This window comes from Vanacampus margaritifer, chromosome 9, assembly GCF_051991255.1.
Source record: "Vanacampus margaritifer isolate UIUO_Vmar chromosome 9, RoL_Vmar_1.0, whole genome shotgun sequence".
Lineage (NCBI taxonomy): Eukaryota > Metazoa > Chordata > Actinopteri > Syngnathiformes > Syngnathidae > Vanacampus > Vanacampus margaritifer.
Genome location: NC_135440.1, coordinates 11,079,539 through 11,098,896, shown reverse-complemented (window position 1 = coordinate 11,098,896; position 19,358 = coordinate 11,079,539). Strand labels below are relative to the sequence as shown.

Sequence of the window (19,358 nt, the reverse complement as noted above, 5' to 3'; positions counted from 1 at the left end):
ATAATAATATTTTTCCACGTTTACAACTAAATTGAATATTTATAATTTTTATTTACCATACAGACGCCATTATTATCATTGCGAATTTTTGAATATTATTATTTTTTAACTTAAAAGAGCAATGCCAATCACTAGCATCAATCAAATCAATAATTACTTTGAAACACTGACATGGATATGGGTTTCGCATTTGTGGAAAAATGTTGTAAAACCAATAGAATTTTTAAATAGAACAAGAACTGTAAAAACCTCTGTAACTGATTGAGAATCACGCTGAATGTAAAAAATACACTTCATTAGGGAGGTGGTGGCAGGGTTTATTATTAGCCATGCTGTAATCTCACAATCCCACAAACTTCAAAACGACTTGGTCAACAGACACATTTTCATAAAAAGTAGGAAAGCTAATATAACAGTATAATAATAAACTTTCCTTAGTTGTTTAAATTAACACGTGGTGGTTGGCCAGGCACACACACACACACAAAAAAAAATAATATTACTAGCAATTAAAACATTTCCACAATATAAAGAACAATGACAATGGATATGTAAAACAAACACATTTCAGCATATTATCTTACAAAAAACATAACTAATCTAAATTATTTAATCTTTTATATTTCTTGGCATTCATGATGTAATTCGGCTTGGGTGTGTGTGTGTGTGTGCGGGTGTGTGTGTGTGTGTGTGTGTGTGCGTGTGTTTCCCCCAGGTTACGCTTCCTCAGTGGATGTGCTGGACAGACGACAGGACTTGGAGGGATGAGATTCATCAAAAACATCATCCTCCATACCTTCCTCAATTGGCTTCATTTTTGAAGACACCTTGGCACCTGGTGATTTTTCTAGAAACAGACCACAACATAAAAAATAGCTATTTGATGTAACAAATTAGTTTGACCTGAGGACAACTCAAAACATGATAACCCATTGTCAACGTATAGTTAATAATGCACATAGTAGGTTAATATTCCAGATCCTGCAACATGCTGGTGGATTTTGTAAAAGTAGATATAAAAAGCTCTCAGGATGGTACTCCATTAACGCTGTGTCCATATTAAAACGTTAAGAGGCTTTGTGCTAAACAAAAAGAGCCTCTCTTCAGCAGTAAAAAGCATTTTGAAGGGCAACAATCTCTATGCTTTTTGACAAATTGGATTCACCTGATACAAATATTTGGTTTAATATTTGGTTTAATGTGGGTAAGTGCATAAATGACCTCTGCTGTGTTGGTTCAATAATAATGAGCTGTGAAGGAAAGAGAGTAATTTAGTGTTTTTATATAAAAGCTGCAAAGAGCTGATTGAGGACCTGGGTTAGGTTTATAAAAAAAAAACACACACACATTTGTTTCTACTACACTCCACACTGGCTTGCTAAAATACTGTACCTACTTTGGGAAGATTTTGAAACATGAACGGCTCTATTTTGCACAGCTCAAGTCTGGCATAAAGTGCAGTCTAATTGTGCGCATGGGTGGAGTTTTCAGCATTGTGAGCGTGAACACAGACAACTTCTATCCAACAACCCCTCTTATTCCCTTTCAACAATGTAATTTTATAATTTAACTTAAAGAGTATCAGTAAAAAAATATATTTTTACAAGAGGGTTATCTTCAATGGGGACCAAAACCGCAAAGTGACTTACGGAGAGAGGATCCCGCAGATCCTCCTCTTAGGATCTGATTAAGCACATCATCACTATCACTGGTGCTGGCCATGCTGTTCCGCATTTGCATCATAGACAGCTGGGAGCAGAGACTGGGCTGCCGGTCCATCTTCTTCACTGCCTGAGAAGCAACAAAAGTCATTTTATCATCTGCTATGCAATCACAAATCAAAAGACTTGTTGTGATCTTGTCATTATCTTCTAACTATTATTGTACCGACCTTGTCACTGAGTGTGGGGTCATTGAGAGAGTAGAGCTTATTGGTAATGTCTTTACCAATGAGGTACCTAAACACCTCATTAAGGAATGAATCTGACTCCAGGAAGTAGGTGAGTCTCTCTCGTGACCAACACAAATATCTACAATCCTCCTCCGCCACAATGGTTACCTATCAGTCACATTATTAAAAAAAAAAAAAAGAAGAAGAAGAAAAAGGCACAACACACACTGTAAATGTTTGACACATATTAGCTGGAAATAGAAAAACAAATCAAACATCGAGCCTCATTCACCAATAATCATTGTGAATACATATACATATACAATACATACAAACATGAAAGTACACGAACGCACCAAGTGTTTTGACTTATTTTATAACAATCACATCTCAATTTGAAAAAAATAAATACCTGGAACTTCTCTCCTCTGTGCATTAAAGTGGACCGAAACTCTGGTGAATCAATAAATGCGTTGTAGTAGATGTTGTGAAGAAAATGGCCTCGGTAGGACACTTTCATCCTGTTGCACAGAAACTTACAAGTCAGAATGAATACTTAAACACAAAAAAAGACGGAACACATTTCCTTCTAAATGTAACCTTAATCATGTTCATACAGACCCTTTTTTCTAAAGTAATGTTTGCACATATAATAATAATTAAAGCTAAGAAACTCTGAAACAGAGTCATGGAACCGTACATACCTCCCTTTGAGAAGAATGCTGAGTCGTTCGTCCACAGATGTCTTGTCCTCTGCAGCATAGGCCTGTCCTTTATTTAAACCCTCTATTTTGCAGAACTGACCCGTAAGTCTCCGAAATAGAGCCTCTCTCACATGTAGGGGTTCAAACATCCGCTTATACACCGACCTCAGCTCCCTATCGATCTTAATCTGAAAGAGCAGGGGGGGGGGGGATTGTCAAAATATATTCTTTGTATAACAAGCTAGTACTGAAGACCTCCAAGAATAGAAAAAGGCACATTGGCTGAGGAAGAGAAGTCTTGTATTGTATTAAGTCCTGCTCTGATTCTGTCACTTTACTTTTGGCATATTACTTTGCCAAACCCCACCAGAGGTACCTTTCTATTTTATCAAAATGGCATCACATGGTAGAAGAAAACCCAGGAGGATATGTGACCTCCTTCTCAGACAATGTAAACCTGGACTCTAACTCTCAACATAAATATACATACTGTACTTCCCACCCCAACTGCACTTTGTTAGTCACCAGCAATGCGTAACTCACCGGCCTGCGTTTGTATAAGAGAAACAACAAGTGCATGATGTTGACCACCAGGAAAACCACGTTCCAAACCATCACGTCCATGTTACACCTGTACAAAGTTGCCCAAGCAATGAAGAAACCACATCCTGTCAGGATGAAATAAAAATGAGAAACACAAGCAGCTTAAAGGTACAGTGTATTTCAAATTTAAAGGTACGGTAATATGTAGGGCTGTCTAGTGGTGGACTAATGGAATGCACCAGTTTTTTTAAAGCACTTCTACAGTGTCTCAGACAGACTTCACTTGGCAAGCCTACCTCCAATTACTACCAAATATTATTTGAAGTGAGCAAGTAACCGGGCGAGGAGCAGTGGGAGCGGGGAGTAAGAGTGGCTGCATTATTAGTTCACCACTAGATGGCGCTAAATAATATACACTAGCTCTCTAAGGCAGTGGTGTCCAAACCACGGCCCGGGGGCCATTTGCGGCCTACCGTCTATTTTCTAGCGGCTCTCAGCATATACAAAAAATAACTTTAACAAAGCCTGCTTTTCTTGATATGCAAAGAAACTATTTAAAACTAAAATAGAAATATTTCTCTTTGTGATTTAATTAATGAAGTCTGATATTTCAGTTTCAGACCCATAAATATTGTCTTCCATGTTACACTGTGTCTGTAAAGGTCTGATTTGTGAACATATCATACTGTATTAGTGATTAACTAAAAATCCTCAAGTAAACACCGCTTTAAAAATAGTTATTTTATTACCGATTACTCTTCCTTTGATTCTGAATGTGGAGATTGGCTCAGGGCTGGGGCGGATTTATTCTGGCGGGATACAGGGGTGTGGGCCTCCCCAAAATCATGAAAAATCCCAAACTGTTAGTCTTGTTAAAAAAAACAAAAAAACATATATATATATATATATATATATATATATATGTATATGTATACTGTATGTGGTCCTCAAAGGAAAAAGTTTGGATTCTGAGGACATAATATATTTACATCTATACACTGTGGCTCTAAAATCCAGCTATCCCATATTTCTTCTGTTCTATTTCTCTTACTTGAGCCCTTTCCCCTTTTCAGTCCCTCTCAGACATGGCTCTTTGAATAGACTCTAAATAAATGACCATTTACAGCCGCCTTTCCCATGAATCTTGCTGCTTCCTGTCTCTTGTCTGATTCCAAGTGGAAGATAAACATGTTGTAAATACATGTTCCAGCCACCATTATATTCTTCCTTTATCTCTCATTTGTTGGAACCTTACATAAGGGACATCATTTTTATTGAGCTCTTGCAAAAAATAAAACAATGGCAGCTTCCAGCTTTGAGAATGCCACGGCGCACTACAGACCTGTCGCTAGGAGAAGGCGAAGTAGGATCATGTGCAGACCAAGCGTGGTGGGGATGAGCAGGCCCAGCAGCAGAGACATATTCCCCAGGTGGAAGAGAAGATGGTGGGCGTTCTCCCATTCCTGGCACGTGGTGGCATTGGGCTCCACAGATGAGAATACGGGGGTGGCTGAGTGGAATGGGGGAAGACTTGTGAAGAGGAGGGGTGAGGACGGCCCAGGGGTAGAGGACATCCTGCTGCAGGGTCACCTTGGAGTAGAGGTTAAAAACAGATCCCAGTGGGAGTGAAAAATTACTCAGGGTTGAAGCATTGAGGATTGCCACAATGGATTTCTTTATAAAAAAAAAAAAAAACTTTTATAAGGTGTGTGTGTTCTGGGATGTCAAGTATGCAGAGAAATTAAAGTTGACAATGTATGCATTTTAATTGCAGTTGTTTTGTTCTAGATGAACTGGTGTCAATTTGTGTGTTTTCTTCAGTGCAAAGTCCAGTGAACTGATCATGTTTCTGAAATGACACCAGCATGAATCCGAAAAGCAAAACTGTAAAATTCAATTGCAAGGGGGACTTGAAAAAGTATTTTCACACTGTGAAACGTTAATAAAAATGTTTATGAAAATATCAACCCAGCACAAAAACTAAGTTTTACACTGTATACTGCATACACATCATTCACATTTAAAATTACCGACGTATGGTTTAAAATGTACCCGGATGTTATTTCATTTAGTTAAACTCAATTATCATATGGAATATTAGAGTTGGATTATTTTTGTCAGTCTATGATGAAAAATATTTATTGAACACATGATCCCATATACATTTTATATATTTCCCGAAGATGGACAACAAAACATTTCTGGCGTTATCTCTATCAGATGCTGTGCATGATCTTGGCCAGCACTGGACGGGGTGCTTTTAAAAATAGACACGCACATGCTCAGTTTCCATCGTGGAATTTGTCACACCTAAACTTTCTGAATTTGTGCTGAGAATATAAATGATGTGTTTGTTACTTACCGATTCAGCGACAGCCAACGGGTTATTTGTGAGGAGCGAAGATGGAGGGAAGACTTCTTTGAAAGACTACGTCAAAAGAAGAGTGAGCTGCAGAGAGCATTTGCAGAACACTCTGGTGGGAGAGTGGTAGGGGGAGGTGGGTGGGGGCGTGTGTGTGTGTGTGTGTGTGTGTGTGTGTGTTGGGGATGGGGGGCTGGATGATGTACGTCGCACATTCCACGGGGTTGACAGGCAGAGACTAAAAATGGACAAGGAGCGCAATTGCAGTGCCTGCGAATTTCGACAGGGGGAGCCACAATGCATTTGAACAGCCATCCATTAATTTAGTATCGATGAAAAACTTGATACACCGTTAGATTGTTCTCTATTAATAAACAACGTCTCTCATTATGACATAATATACTGTATTATACAGTGTAGTATACTATATTACGATATGTTAATATTGTTAAATATCAATTATTTCAGATACAGTTCTTATTTCTCAGAGAAGCCTAATTAGCTCTCAACTTTGGGTATACAACTGTAAATTGAATTTGAAATGCATTACTTCTATTCCAAATTGTAAAACGCTGAGAACTCACTGAAAATGAAAGGGTTTGTATTAGATGACTCTATGATGATTGATGATGTAATATATTTGTCAGGCAATTTAATTATTTGGAATGAAAAGACAAGCACGTTGAAAACAAAATTTTCATATGTAGGCCTGCTGTGTATTTTAAGATGCATACACTGTACGGCTGGCTCCATTATACCAAATTAATTCACAAATATATTTTTTAGTTACTGTATTTACAATCATTTAAAAGATTGATAATAAAATGCATAAAAAAAGAAAGGTGCGAGATACTCTGAATGTCTGTACAAGAGGCGACATGTAGGCAATCCCCCAAAAGCATAAACCTAGAGAATGGATAAGCATTTTTTTTATTTATTAAATAATCAACACATAAATAACAATAACAAAACCAATACACCATAACCCTTGGCTGCAATATTAAGTTTAAGATGTTTAGCTAAAGCAAATAAAGACTTGTGCCAAAATTACTCAACATGTATGGAATATATAATGAACAGCCATTTGCAGTAGCACTTTTTACATAGCATACATTTTGTTTAATGTAACATTTAACCTATACAAGAAAAACCAAGGAGATACATAATACATTTACATCCATCCACTTGTTGTTTGCAATGCATCACCTTCAGTAATAAGTTGTGCGTTTCATCCAGATGATTGTAGATGGCAAGATTTTGTTGAAATGATAAACTCGTGTTTTGTTATTGATATGGGTCAATGTCAGCTGTTTCTCAAGTTGCTTGTCAAAAAGAGTGACCCTGGATCTGTAAGAATGTCAGCATCAAAACGAAAGTGAGAAATCCCATTTTGATGCCATTATGTGAAACATCACAGAAAATATCGATGATGGAAGAAGCTGTGTTTGTGTGGTCAAGCAGACATTTCAATCTGCACTGGGACATCTGTTTTTTCTAATTCAGTCCCCGGCATGTGACAGTAACTTGGTAAGCGGAGATCATAGCGATGCCCAGAGCAGTTGAACGCGCTGTCGTTAAGGGAGTACAGCTTCTCTGCAATGTCATTCCTCACAACCAGGGCAAAGATCCTGGCTATGTAGCGGTGTTTAGCAAAAAGAAGATAGAGTTTCTTCCTCCTCCATGCCACATATGTACATGGGTTATCAGCTGATAAGGAGACCTGAAGACAGAAAAATACAGTGAGCGACAGCGATGACATTATAAGCTCATTACAACTTATCTGATTTTGCCTGTGCATATGAATGGGAGGTGACCTGGAAAACTCCTTCTTCTGATGGCCTGAGAGAGTCCCATTCGGGTGAATCCAGAAATTGGAATGGGTAGATGTAGTGCAGGAACTCGCCGTTAACAGTCACTCGAATTCTGTAGGGCAAAACATTGACTTCAGATAAATACATATTTTTAGACAACATATTAAACAAATGTAATTACAGCCCTTTTTGTGATGTATTTGATGTCTATTCTTTCAGCATCTCAGGGGATGCAAAAGTTAATCACAGCACCTGTAGGGTGAGCCTCAAACCCAGCCTATAGCCCTCGACTGAGCAGAAGTTGATCGTGAAACAATTCTGAAAGAGAATTGACCACATCATCTGCATGGAAATCTACTATGTGAACCACTACAATTGCAATGGCCGTTATTTGGCGCACTTCTTGTACGGCTTATTCTTTAATGTCAAGTTAACCATAGAGATAGCCAAATATAACAAATATTGTAGGCTACTAAGACTTGACTCGAGAAGTTTGCATGGTAAAAACACATGCATTTTTTATTGCATTTTTTACAATAACAGTTATTACAAGCAAAGTACATACAGGATATGTAAGAGTTTGTTGAATTTGCTCCAATTTGTCCAATTGGCATGTATAAAATTCACGACTCAGTTAGCGAACGTCACATGACCAAAACAGAAAACAGGTGAGCCGTGATTGGACGTTACCTGAGCAACTGGGATGCCATTTTCGGTTGACAGCATGTGGCAAAGTGGCCAACCCCTTCATTCATATTCCACAAAAGCAAAATATTAATAAGGATGTCGTGTTTAGACTAGTGGGGGCGCATAGAGGGGAAAAAGAAAAAAACACAACAGTTTGAAAACGTGGACAGTGTGCTATGATCAGGATTGGCTTGCCATTTAGGCAAGATTGGCGGATGCAAAGGGCGCCCTAGACTCTAGTGGGTCCCATAACTTGGGTGAAAATTCACCTTCAATATCATTATATTCAAACTAATTAATTACTGACTCTTAATTTCAAGTCAAAAAGAAAAAAGAGTAGCGTGACATTGATATGCACAGGCAGAGCAACAGCTTATACACTGTGCATCACCTGTGTTAATTTGACTCTTGAGTAACCAGGTCAGTTGCAGTACGTTTGTAATGTTATTAGTCTGGTACAGTAGTTGCAATCTAAATAGTATATGAAAATGAAATGGTGACATGATTGAGTAACGAAATGTGAAATAATCAAATTGTTAACAAAATGATATTTTCATATTAAAGGTCAATAAGGACATGAAAATACATTATTTAACCATGTTCTGACATTATTATTTTTTAAGCAATGTAAAAAGTTCTATCACACTGTAAAGTGTGTTGTATATGTATTTGCATTTGCTTTTACTTTAATTTGTTTTACTCTGCTGTCTACTGCCAGATCAACATTGCAAATGAAAATCTATTCTCTATTGCCTTATCTGGGTGAAAAAAATGCAATACATTAATATAGCCATAAGTAAAATTGTATTAAATCAATTATATGAATATATATATTATAAACTTATTTATATAAATAAGTTATTTTATCGAATGCCAAAAAAAACAAAGTGTTCATGGTTGGTTTGCTCTCAAAAGCAACAAGAATTGCTTGTAAACAAGTAGTTTTCAAACATGTGGAATTGTTATATCAAAAGTGAATGTTATCACCTGCCGGACATGAGCAGCGATAGTTTATCGATGGCGGTCTTCCCTTCAATGGCGAAAAAGTGGTCCTTCTCTATGGTGTGGATAACCCCGTCAGAGCAACTAACGATTTTTCCAAATTGTGCGAGAGATACTCCGATCTTCTTAAACACGCAGGTGTAAAGCTCCTGGAAGTCCCTTTCGAATGAGACGCTCCTGATTCTGTAGGCAAGATGGAGAACTTGAGCCAAACACACAGCGAAGAGCGCGAGGCACCACAGGAACGCGTCAGTGGTGCACGAGTCTGTCCAAGCCCAGAGAGTGGCACAGAAGAAGCCCAGAGTCAGGAAGGTGAACACATAGAAGAGTCCGTAAATGCTGCTGCCACCCATGAAGCCGAGGAAAAGGAAGATGTTGGCGAGGTGGAACACCGAACTCTCCGGGCCATCTCTCCATTTGTCACATATGGGGTACGCGCTCTCTGCGGGATCCGTCAAGTTCATGGCTTCAAAGTCCGCAAGCTCCATCTTTTCAAAAGTGATTAAAAACTATCAACACATTGCACCGTCAACGTCAAGGTTCCCGCAGAGCCAGACAAGCGAGAGTAAAAGTCTCTCTCCATAAGGCAGATAAACTCACAGTCGACACCTGCCGGTGTCAAAACAGCGGAGTTTGGTCGCGGCAAAACCGGAAATTGGTTCAATGCTAAAACAATAAAAGAAAGTTATGATATACACACGTTTAGATATGATAAGCTTACTTAACAAAAGAAAAAACGGCAAATATTATATCTGGACCTATATTCGTCCACACATTCGTCTTAAATGACATAACTAAATGACAATTACTTTTCTTTTCAAATTGGAAACAAAATGGGAATACATACTGCATACATATCTTGAAATAAACTGAGCATTTACCATATTTTATTCAACTGAGTTTCAACCTTCAATACAATGTGACTCAGCAAACCAAAAGTCCACTTATATATGTGTGTGTGTGAATAGCTTTTTTTTCTTCTTTTTTTTTAACTAATAAGATGTACTCAAAACTCAGTTGTAAGATTTACTTAAAATTAAAATTTCCGAGTGAAAAAAAACGTTACTTTTTTCACGTAAATATCAATCCTCATTTTTACAGTGATTTTGTTACAGTGTAGATGTATTTTCTTCTTCTTAGCTCTTTACAGTACATCTTTCAGCATGTATGCAACACTATAGCTTAATTGAAATGTACATTCAAAAAATATCCGTGGACATAGCAAAATGGAACTTTGTTAGTTTTTACTTTTCTCACAATTTTGCAACCCTACTTTTGAGTTAATCTCATGCACACACAACAAAAAGCTGTCTCATTGCATTTGCTGTGGGTAATGCAGCAGTTCTTAGTTCTGCAGTTTTCCTGTAGCCTGTTAATGTCAGTCAAATTTGTGGTAGATTAAGGATAAAACAACTAAATAGCATAATACAAAATAGCAGCGTTTCCCCCTGAATGTGCAATGTAAAGGCTTTCCCCCCTTGTTCTATATTTTTAGGGGTGTAGAAACATGTCGAATGAATAATAGATGTCTTTGTAGTGTACCTGGTGAAGGTGACAGATTTTTTTTTCTGCATGGAGAAAATGACAGGAGGTAATAGATCTGGAGCAAAAAAAAAAAAAAAAGGAGGACAGAGAACGCATTCCACATTCTCTCAGCATATCAGCATATGGCAGGACACTGTTGCAGGGATATTCTTGCTGGGTCTGACCTCTTTTTTCAGGCAGGGGTTAATACCATGGAGGAAAAAAAAGGAGGGGGTGGAGGTATTGCAGATTTTGAGCTATTTATATTGAGGTTAAAGGAACATGTTAGAATTCTGGAATTAGTATGTTTATGCACAGATACAATATGTTTGACAACATGAAGAGAGCTTTGGAATTATCTCCTCACAGTCCTCATATATCACCAGACACCCAACACCAACTATTTAGAGGATGTTCCCACCCTGGTCACAGTGCTGTACGTACAGTATAAATAGCTGCAAATGTAAAGTGGAAGTACACTCGCATAGGTTACAATAATGGGTTAATGGGTTGTAATGAAGTTCAAATAAAAAAGCTTTTTATATATATATATATATATATATATTTATAGCTATATATACATATATATACAGTATATATATATATATATATATATATATATATATATATATATATATATACACACACACACACACATATATATATATATATATATATATATATATATATATATATATATATACACACATATATATATATATATATATATATATATATATATACATATATATGCAAATACTATAGCTTGTTGAAGCAAAACTTTTGAAACGACTCACCAATTGGCTCACATCACATTGTAAATTGGAGGTAAATGAACCGAATGAAGTGCCTCGTCTACAGTTCATTCTTACTTAAAAAGTTGAGAATGTATATATTTATACTGTAACTCTCAAATTCATTATTTTTTGTATAATTTTCCCACGAAAATTTTTATATCAGACAAAGAAAGCCCAAGTAAACATAAGATGCAGTTCGTATATGGTGATTTTGTTTTACTGCATTTATTAAGAAAATAAAATCTATTCAACGCTGTCTGGCGCTAGTGAAGTACTGGCCCAGTTGTTTGCTAAACCAGGGGTGGGCAGAGAGTGGAGCCAAAGGACCCGGCATCTACCTTTCCTTTAGTGAATCAATAATACCAATAATTGAAAAAGAAATAAGTTGCTCTATAGATTGCTGTGAATGGGGACCAGTCCAGGTTGAACCCTGCCACTTGGTGAAAGTCCACTGGGATAATGCTTCCACACCCATGATACTCGTGAGGATGTGCTTGTGATGTGTGAGGAAATGCCACGTGATGGCGAGCATATAGTAGTTTATTTATTTATTTTTTTACTCTGGATCCATTTGTGACCTATACTCGGTCTGCCATTTGAAAATGGCAGCCCTAAACCTTGGATGTTACATTGGTGTGCCCTGGAATTTAGAGCTGTTTATTCTTTGGACAATTAAGGTTAAGGTACCACTGATCGTCACACCCACCTAAGTGGGGTGAAATTTGTTCTAATTACTGACCTTTCTCATCGGCTCTCCTAGCCTGTTCACTGTACTCCTGCTTTGGAGCGGGATGTTGAGAGGCCTGACACGCGACGGTATGGATTTTGAAATAGATGAGGATGCATGGAATTCAAATTATGTCGTGACAGTCGAGCCCCCGATGCTATCTCGCAGAGATGGCGAGAAATTGTTTGCTACATTACCGAAGCAATTCGAAGCCACCACATGCGGCCATGCCAGAGCCCAGAAGCGGGACTTACAACACCGATCCGGTGATTCTCTTCCCTACAAAATTGGATGGCATGGCTTTACTGCGATGAGAGAGACAATTTGTCAACGGATGTTCAGTGCAATTATGAATAGGGATGTAACGAAATCCAAACATCACGATATGAGGTGATGTTTGGGGGAGGTTGGTGATATAAAAAAAAGGTCACAATATTGTAAAAAAAAAAAAACACAATATTGTGCTTCTGTACACAACAGCAATGCATTTAAACAACCTACAATCTCTAATAACATTTAACTGATTGAATGCCAGTCATTTGCAGCACTGCCATCCCCTCAGTGTCAGACATTTTACAGGATTTTAACAAATTCAACAAAGTCAATTTTTGACGGCCTACAGAATATTGTGTTCAACGGGTATATAAACATGGGACCTACCGAAAGAAAGCTGCCTTAAACCCTCATCTTTGCTGTAGTTTGTCTCTAGCATTTGTCATTCTTGAGTAATCAGCAGTAGAAGAGAGGCAAGTTGAACCGAAAATCCTTTTTTGGAAAAAATAAATAAAAATAAACGGAGAAATCGAGGGTTTTGTGAAAAGATGCAATTCAAGTAAAAATTCATCTTCGACAGCAATACTTTTTGTTTTTACTACATGTCAAACAAATAAACAGTATTTTTTTTCTTCAAAATAACATCAAGGTCAACAAAAACATCATTGCTCTTCTTGGCCAACAGCGTGTTGCCACAGCAACAGCTTCTGGCGAAAACTCACAAACTTCGTGTTTTAGCATCAAGAAGTTCTTAACACTTTTTGGAGAAAATATGAGTTTGATCTAACAATCCCGTGTGCCAAATTTCAGTTTTTGCTGTCAGGTTTGTCCTCAGAATTTGTTCCGCAGCAATGGCCACGTCCTCTGCTTAAAAGTCACAATGTTTACGAGAGAACGTGTCTTGAGACTTTTCTGACAAAAATTCACATTGCTCTGGTCAATGCACCCGTCACAGTACAAATGTAATAAAAGATGGTATTTTTTGTCACCACTAAGTGTTGCTAACCTGCTATATGTGCAAACAAATATCATTGTCTTCAAGTTGTGACTCTTATTATACGTGAAGTATATGTGAAGTTTGGGATTTTTGGAGGCGGGTATATGTACAGGAGAGTTATTAAGCATTTCCTCTTTTGTGGTCAAGGAAATGCTGAAATGAAAGGTTTTTTTCTTCAAGACTTTTAATGTCCCATGTCGAGAGATGACACTGACCATGTTTGAAGTCAATCGGATGAATCCACTTGGACAAGGGGGCAAAAGCACAATCCCTCTAAATGTACAAAAATGTGTCACAATTTTGCATTCAAATAAAAATCATAGTCCACTTCCTGTTGAAGTTATCATATGGCTCCTGGTAATTTCTTTGACGTTTTGGGGAGTTGCAAGTGCCTTCCGACTTTATGACAAAGGGCTTCGTTGAACCTCTATGGGGGTGCTACAGAGCCGTTTTTTTTTAATACGACAATTTCAAAATATCATTTTTCATCAGGCCCCAATGTGCAAAGTTTCATGAGTTTTCTCGCATTTGTAGGCCCTTCAGTAATCATTCGTCAAAAAGAGACAAAATTCTTGCAACATATCAGCTGCGCTGGCCCTAAATATGCTCAAGATAATTGCTGTCCATACTTCACCTGTGTTCCTTCCTTCTTTCCTCCTTGTCATTTAATAAAAATACAGTAATTTTTGGCAGCCTATCTTTAAACCAAGGGAGCAGCAGTCATGCTGAGTAGGAGTTCATGTTGATTGCATTGAGTGTTGAATCACAGCATCCTTCGATGACTTTGCTGAGAGGTTAAAGACCACTTGGTGTTCTTCCACAGCTACAAGATCGAATGTAACCAGGACAACCAACATGTTAGCATCAACACAGCCCTCACCCCAATCATTAGTTGCTTTAAGTGCCATCAAGTGATATTTTGTGGCAATTTCTACGCAATACTCAACTGTAGATAAATACAGAAAATACGCAGCAAAAAAAACAGCGAGGCCAGGAAAGAGACACAATCAATTTTATTTCCAGTTCTATGGACAAAATCCCATTTTTCTCTTTGCCATGAGTGGTACACTTTTTTGGTAGCATTGTAAAAGCACATTAGGAGGCCATAGAAAAATCAAAACCCACTTGTGGTGTCATTCCTTAGATACTCGCTGAGCTAAAATATAAGATTTGCTGAGGTACTGTGAGATATGTAGCACTTTCTAACAAGCAATAAAACTTATCATCCTACCACTGGTCTGACACAAGACAAATCCGTCTCAAGGTTGTTTTTATGGTGCTGAAGATGGTGAGATACTGTGCTTGTGTCCCATTTTGGTGGTGACAGGATGTTCATTAAATATACAAAATTCCATTCCTTTTTCTCTGCATATCTTAATTCCTTGAAAAAAAACCCACTGATCATATTTCTACCCATTACAGCAAAGCTTTTACCACCACCTAGTGGACAAAAGCTGAAAAGTCCACTCAAATGGTTTATTTCTCCATTCTCAGTACAGGTCTCATCAACACGACGTTCTGCTGTAACAGAATATTAATAATATACAATTACATTTACAATTTAAATTCTTAAAAATATATACAAATTGTGAGAAAAAAACCTGCTCCTTAGCATAAGTGTACACAACTGCATATAAAAAAACACAGCATACCCGTAACAATTATGCCCAAATGCAGACAGTTTGTACATAAAATCTTATTGTTCATAAAGTAAATAGTAACTAAGATACTTCTAATAAAAATGACTTGATTAAATGATAAATAAGTGCCATTACCTCTCTAAAGTATATTTTTGCACTTCGCTAGTGCAGCACTTTTGACTGAGCATCCGACATAAATTGTTGCAAAACATCAGTCTGGAAATGGTTTAAACGGCCATTTTCAAACAGTTTACTTTCCACCATTTTACCGTGTATAAGGTTATTCTCAAGTGGAAAACACTCGGGATAGCCAATCTCCCCATCCAGTGAGCGTGTGTGCGCGTGTGTGTGCGTGCGTGCGTGCGTACGTACGTACGTATATATATATATATGTGTATATATATATATATATATATATATATATATATATATATATATATATATATATATATATATATATATACAGTATATATGTACATTTTATGTTTACTCGGGTTACTTATGTCTTGTATTTATATTTGGTTGATGATCTTAAATATTTTAAGTGGGGAAACTAAGCAAAAAAAAAAGAGAGAAAGAAATTGAAAAGAGGGCAAATACTTGTCATACCACTGTAGCTTGCCAAAAATCTCAGGGCTGCTGAAGCTACACGCTTGTAAAATCACAGATACAGGTAAAATACCAACAGGGATGCACTGCAAAAGCTAAAAAGAAAGAAAGAAAGAAAGTAAGAAAGAAACAAAAAACAAAAACAAATAACATAGCTTCTGAAATTTGTGAGAGAATCTTTCCCTGCTTGTCTTTCTTTCCACGGGGTGTCAGTGTTGTCCATGACTGTTTCCATTTGTGCAGCTGGTGAAGTTCTGATGGAAACTTGACTGAAACAGAATCACTATCAACTTCAAAAGGTCCTCTCCATTTATAGATCAATTTAAAACGTAAGTTAAAATTTAACATATAAATGTAAAAAAGAAAAGAAGAAAGCAAAAAAGCTGATTGAAAGAATTAACATTATCCAGCCATTCTCTGAACAGTGTATCGTACCAGAATCGCAGGCAGATTTAACATGATCCTTGTGTGGAGTTAACATGGGTACTCTGGCCTTCTTCTAGATTCCAAAACAGTTAAGGTTAATGAAGACCGCAAATGATCCATAGATGAGTGGGAATGTTTATTTGTCTATACTGCACCACTCAACTGAAGTCAGCTGGTTGTTGTACAAGCCAGCTTCAGATGCTCCACTGCTCGAGTGAATTAAGTGGGGAAACAGAGTATTTTAGTAGGACCTCTTGGTGGATCTTCAATTCACTAATATCTTATGGACAAAATCTTTGGACAAATATTGCCCCGATTCACAAACTATTCTGTTCCATGTGGAACTCTCAGTTGTGTATTCTCTTACACAGTGTAAACGTTATTCGCTATGCACACAAAATCTTTCAGGTATCTTTGTTTTTACTTTAAATTCCCCCACAGTATGGCTCCCAAGAAAGTGAATTGGAATTGGAAAGCCCTGGAAAATGTTATGGCTCTGACGGCATCCGGTGAGCTCTCGCCGTTGTGGACTGGGTGCCGCCTGATCTTGAATGGCGCCCTGTGCAAGATCCCCCCTGAAAGTATGAAAACAATGATGCACGTGATAAGATTACAGCGATAAAAACACTGAGTTACGGTCCCTTTACTGATGGCATTGAGCGAAGGGAGGCGCAGTGACCAGAAAGATGGCGGACATTGACAATAAAGCGCAAGTGAGAAGGAGGCCAGACGGATCTCAAGTGGTGATAGGCTAACATGCAGGCGGGAACAAGACAACCCACTCCTTTACATTAAACAGGGAGGAGTAATTTAATATTCCTGCACTATCATCAATAGAGATCCTGGCGTTGACGTCACATGTCCCAAAATGGGCGTTAGCGAAGCCATTTTGGCAGCATAGAAAACACCAATGCCATTTTGAGTAAACGGCAAACGCCACACTTAAACAATGAATGCTGTTGTGGACTAGCCGCCACAACGAAAAGAGGCCAAAAAAAAAAAGATTGAGCCTGCTCCAGGCTGCCAAAAGAGGAACCAATGCAGCCAATGGTGCACTTTGTACATGGCTGAATCAGCAGATGCTAACTGTTATCACACGCAAAATGTGGGGGAAATAATCTGTTCCGTTCATTTGTGCTGCTACGGTTTAATAGATATTACACAGCTGAATTTAATAACTGACCAACACAACAAAGAAGACCCTTTACAGTACAAATGACGGCGGCCGCGGCAGCAGCTAAGTTGCTAAACGTAACTAAAAACACTGCAAGACTTCTGTAGCATTTTGACCACATATAAAGGGGAAATAAATCCGGATTGTACAAACTTGTAAAGCCGTTGTATGATCAGATGTGAAAGCACTCACCGGCAAGTGAGGAGGTAATTCCACGTAGCAGCTGTTGAGAGTCTTCTGCCCAGATTTAGTTATAACTGTTTTAGTTTAGTCATAACTGTTTAGATTTAGTTATACAGTAACTGTTTAGATTTAGTCATAACTGTTTTAATTTCCTCAGTAGAGCTGGTTAAGTGTTGAAATGATGTTTGGGGGAGCTTCCTCTATTTCCACAACAATAGACCATTTGTCTGGGGTTGAAGCAAATGTGTTAATATGATTTCTTTGTAAGTCTTATCTTATGCTCGGTGACGTCGGGTCTGAGACCTACTATATTTCCACATCAAAAGGCCATCTGTCAATGTGTATTGAATGCTGTAAAAGTCTGGCTTGGCTGGTGGTTGGGGGGGAGAAAGGGGCTTGGGGGTCGTAATACTTTTCAAGATAGTATAACAATGATAGGAGTCCGCTGAAAAGACACACTTGCGAGAGGAACTGCAGCCATTTGTCTGTAAACTTGCTTGTGTCCAGAATATTCTGTAAAATAAATCCTTCGAAGGACCTGTTCACCGATCTCCAGTCTGTATTCAGAAAATCAACATTCTCTCTACCCGAACAACAACGAACACACGGAAGACAAAGATAGTCTTCTAACACAGCGTCGCCGAGTTGGAGGGAAAAAAAGCCTTTTTGATACTTCATCAGTAATCCAACATGTCCACCTAGCGCATGCTTTGTCTGGTCCCTCAATTAGGACCTCTCTATAACACACGTTTTACACAGGTGGCGAAGACAGACAGGAAGCATGTCAGACAACAAAAAATAGCAAGTGATTCAAATAGTTCCATATTTTTTTGGGGCCAAAATAAAGAATGATTACGATTTGTGTTTAACTGAATATGGAAGAATTGTTTGTGTACATGATTGTGATGCGGCACAATTTATGTACTACATTTCTCAATATTTTCTGTAGTCTGCCAACAGGCATACGTACTGCTTCTAATAAATTCAAGCACTTTTATTTTTATTTTTACAGGCACACATACACGCCATCTGGCCTACATTGTCTTTTTCCCGTGCCAGAAGTAATGAAATCAAGGCGCAGATGTGATCATGGGAAACAAGGGGAGGCTATGTTCACAAATACAAACAGTTTGTTACAAATCTGTCAAAGGCATCCCAAGCACCACTAACCTTGACCTCAAAAGATCTGCCAAGTACAACGGTACCCTGAAGTGCGAATGCCTCGTGTGTTCTACAATTTGTAGCTCAAACAATATTGGAAAAGAAAACTGTTGAAACGCTTTTTGGAGTTTCAAATCTTACTCATCAGTTGGATCGCTCAGTAATTGAGCTCAGCAAGAAGCCAAAAGAAGAAAGTTTATTATTTTTCTTTCTTTCACTTTTCCCAAAAGGATAACTGGGACGAGAAAAGCTGCACTGATGACAACAGGGTACTTACCGCCAGCATACTGTATCACGTGAGCCGTAAGTAGGTCTAATTTCAGCCAGCATCAAAGGATTACGTGTGTGTGTGTGTGTGTTTTTGCATTTTTCTTTGACATTTTGTGACACAAGAATGCCAATGGGAGAAGACTGTAGGAGAAATTGAAGCATGTAACTAACATTAAGAAAACAAAACCTGTGACTGGCCGGCAAACAGTCCAGGATGTACGGCCCTACATTCCTCACAGAGCACAGATCTGAGTTGACCACGCTGAGGATGAAAAGGAGGATGTTGTCATTAAGTGATGTTTTAAGGTAATGTTTGTGTTAATGCCTATCATGGGCAACATAACCACCTGTGAGAGTACCACTAGTGCTGAAAGCAATACACGTTGTAAATAGATGTCTGTAACGTTGTGTTTCTTTTATTTCTGTATGTATGTAAAACAGACAGTTTAACAACGAAACATAACAATGCTAATCATTTATATTTTCATAATCACCACAACTTTGCACTGATCTGTGTCTGCTCTCAGCCTTGTGTTTTGATCAGCAATTGTTCAGCAAAAAGGAAATTACAAACAGT

The 19,358-nt window shown here is 38.0% G+C and overlaps 1 protein-coding gene across 1 annotated transcript; it reads right to left on the bottom strand.

Annotated features, from left to right (window-relative positions):
• Positions 1–315: 315 nt before the first annotated feature.
• On the bottom strand, positions 316–9,576 carry LOC144057914 (uncharacterized). Its single transcript, XM_077575925.1, is given in 10 exon segments — positions 316–847; positions 1,650–1,791; positions 1,892–2,059; positions 2,304–2,412; positions 2,596–2,783; positions 3,139–3,263; positions 4,481–4,728; positions 6,916–7,220; positions 7,315–7,423; positions 8,986–9,576. Coding segments are annotated over 10 exon segments (2,028 nt in total). The 5' UTR covers positions 9,489–9,576; the 3' UTR covers positions 316–716.
• Between the last annotated feature and the right edge of the window lie 9,782 nt (positions 9,577–19,358).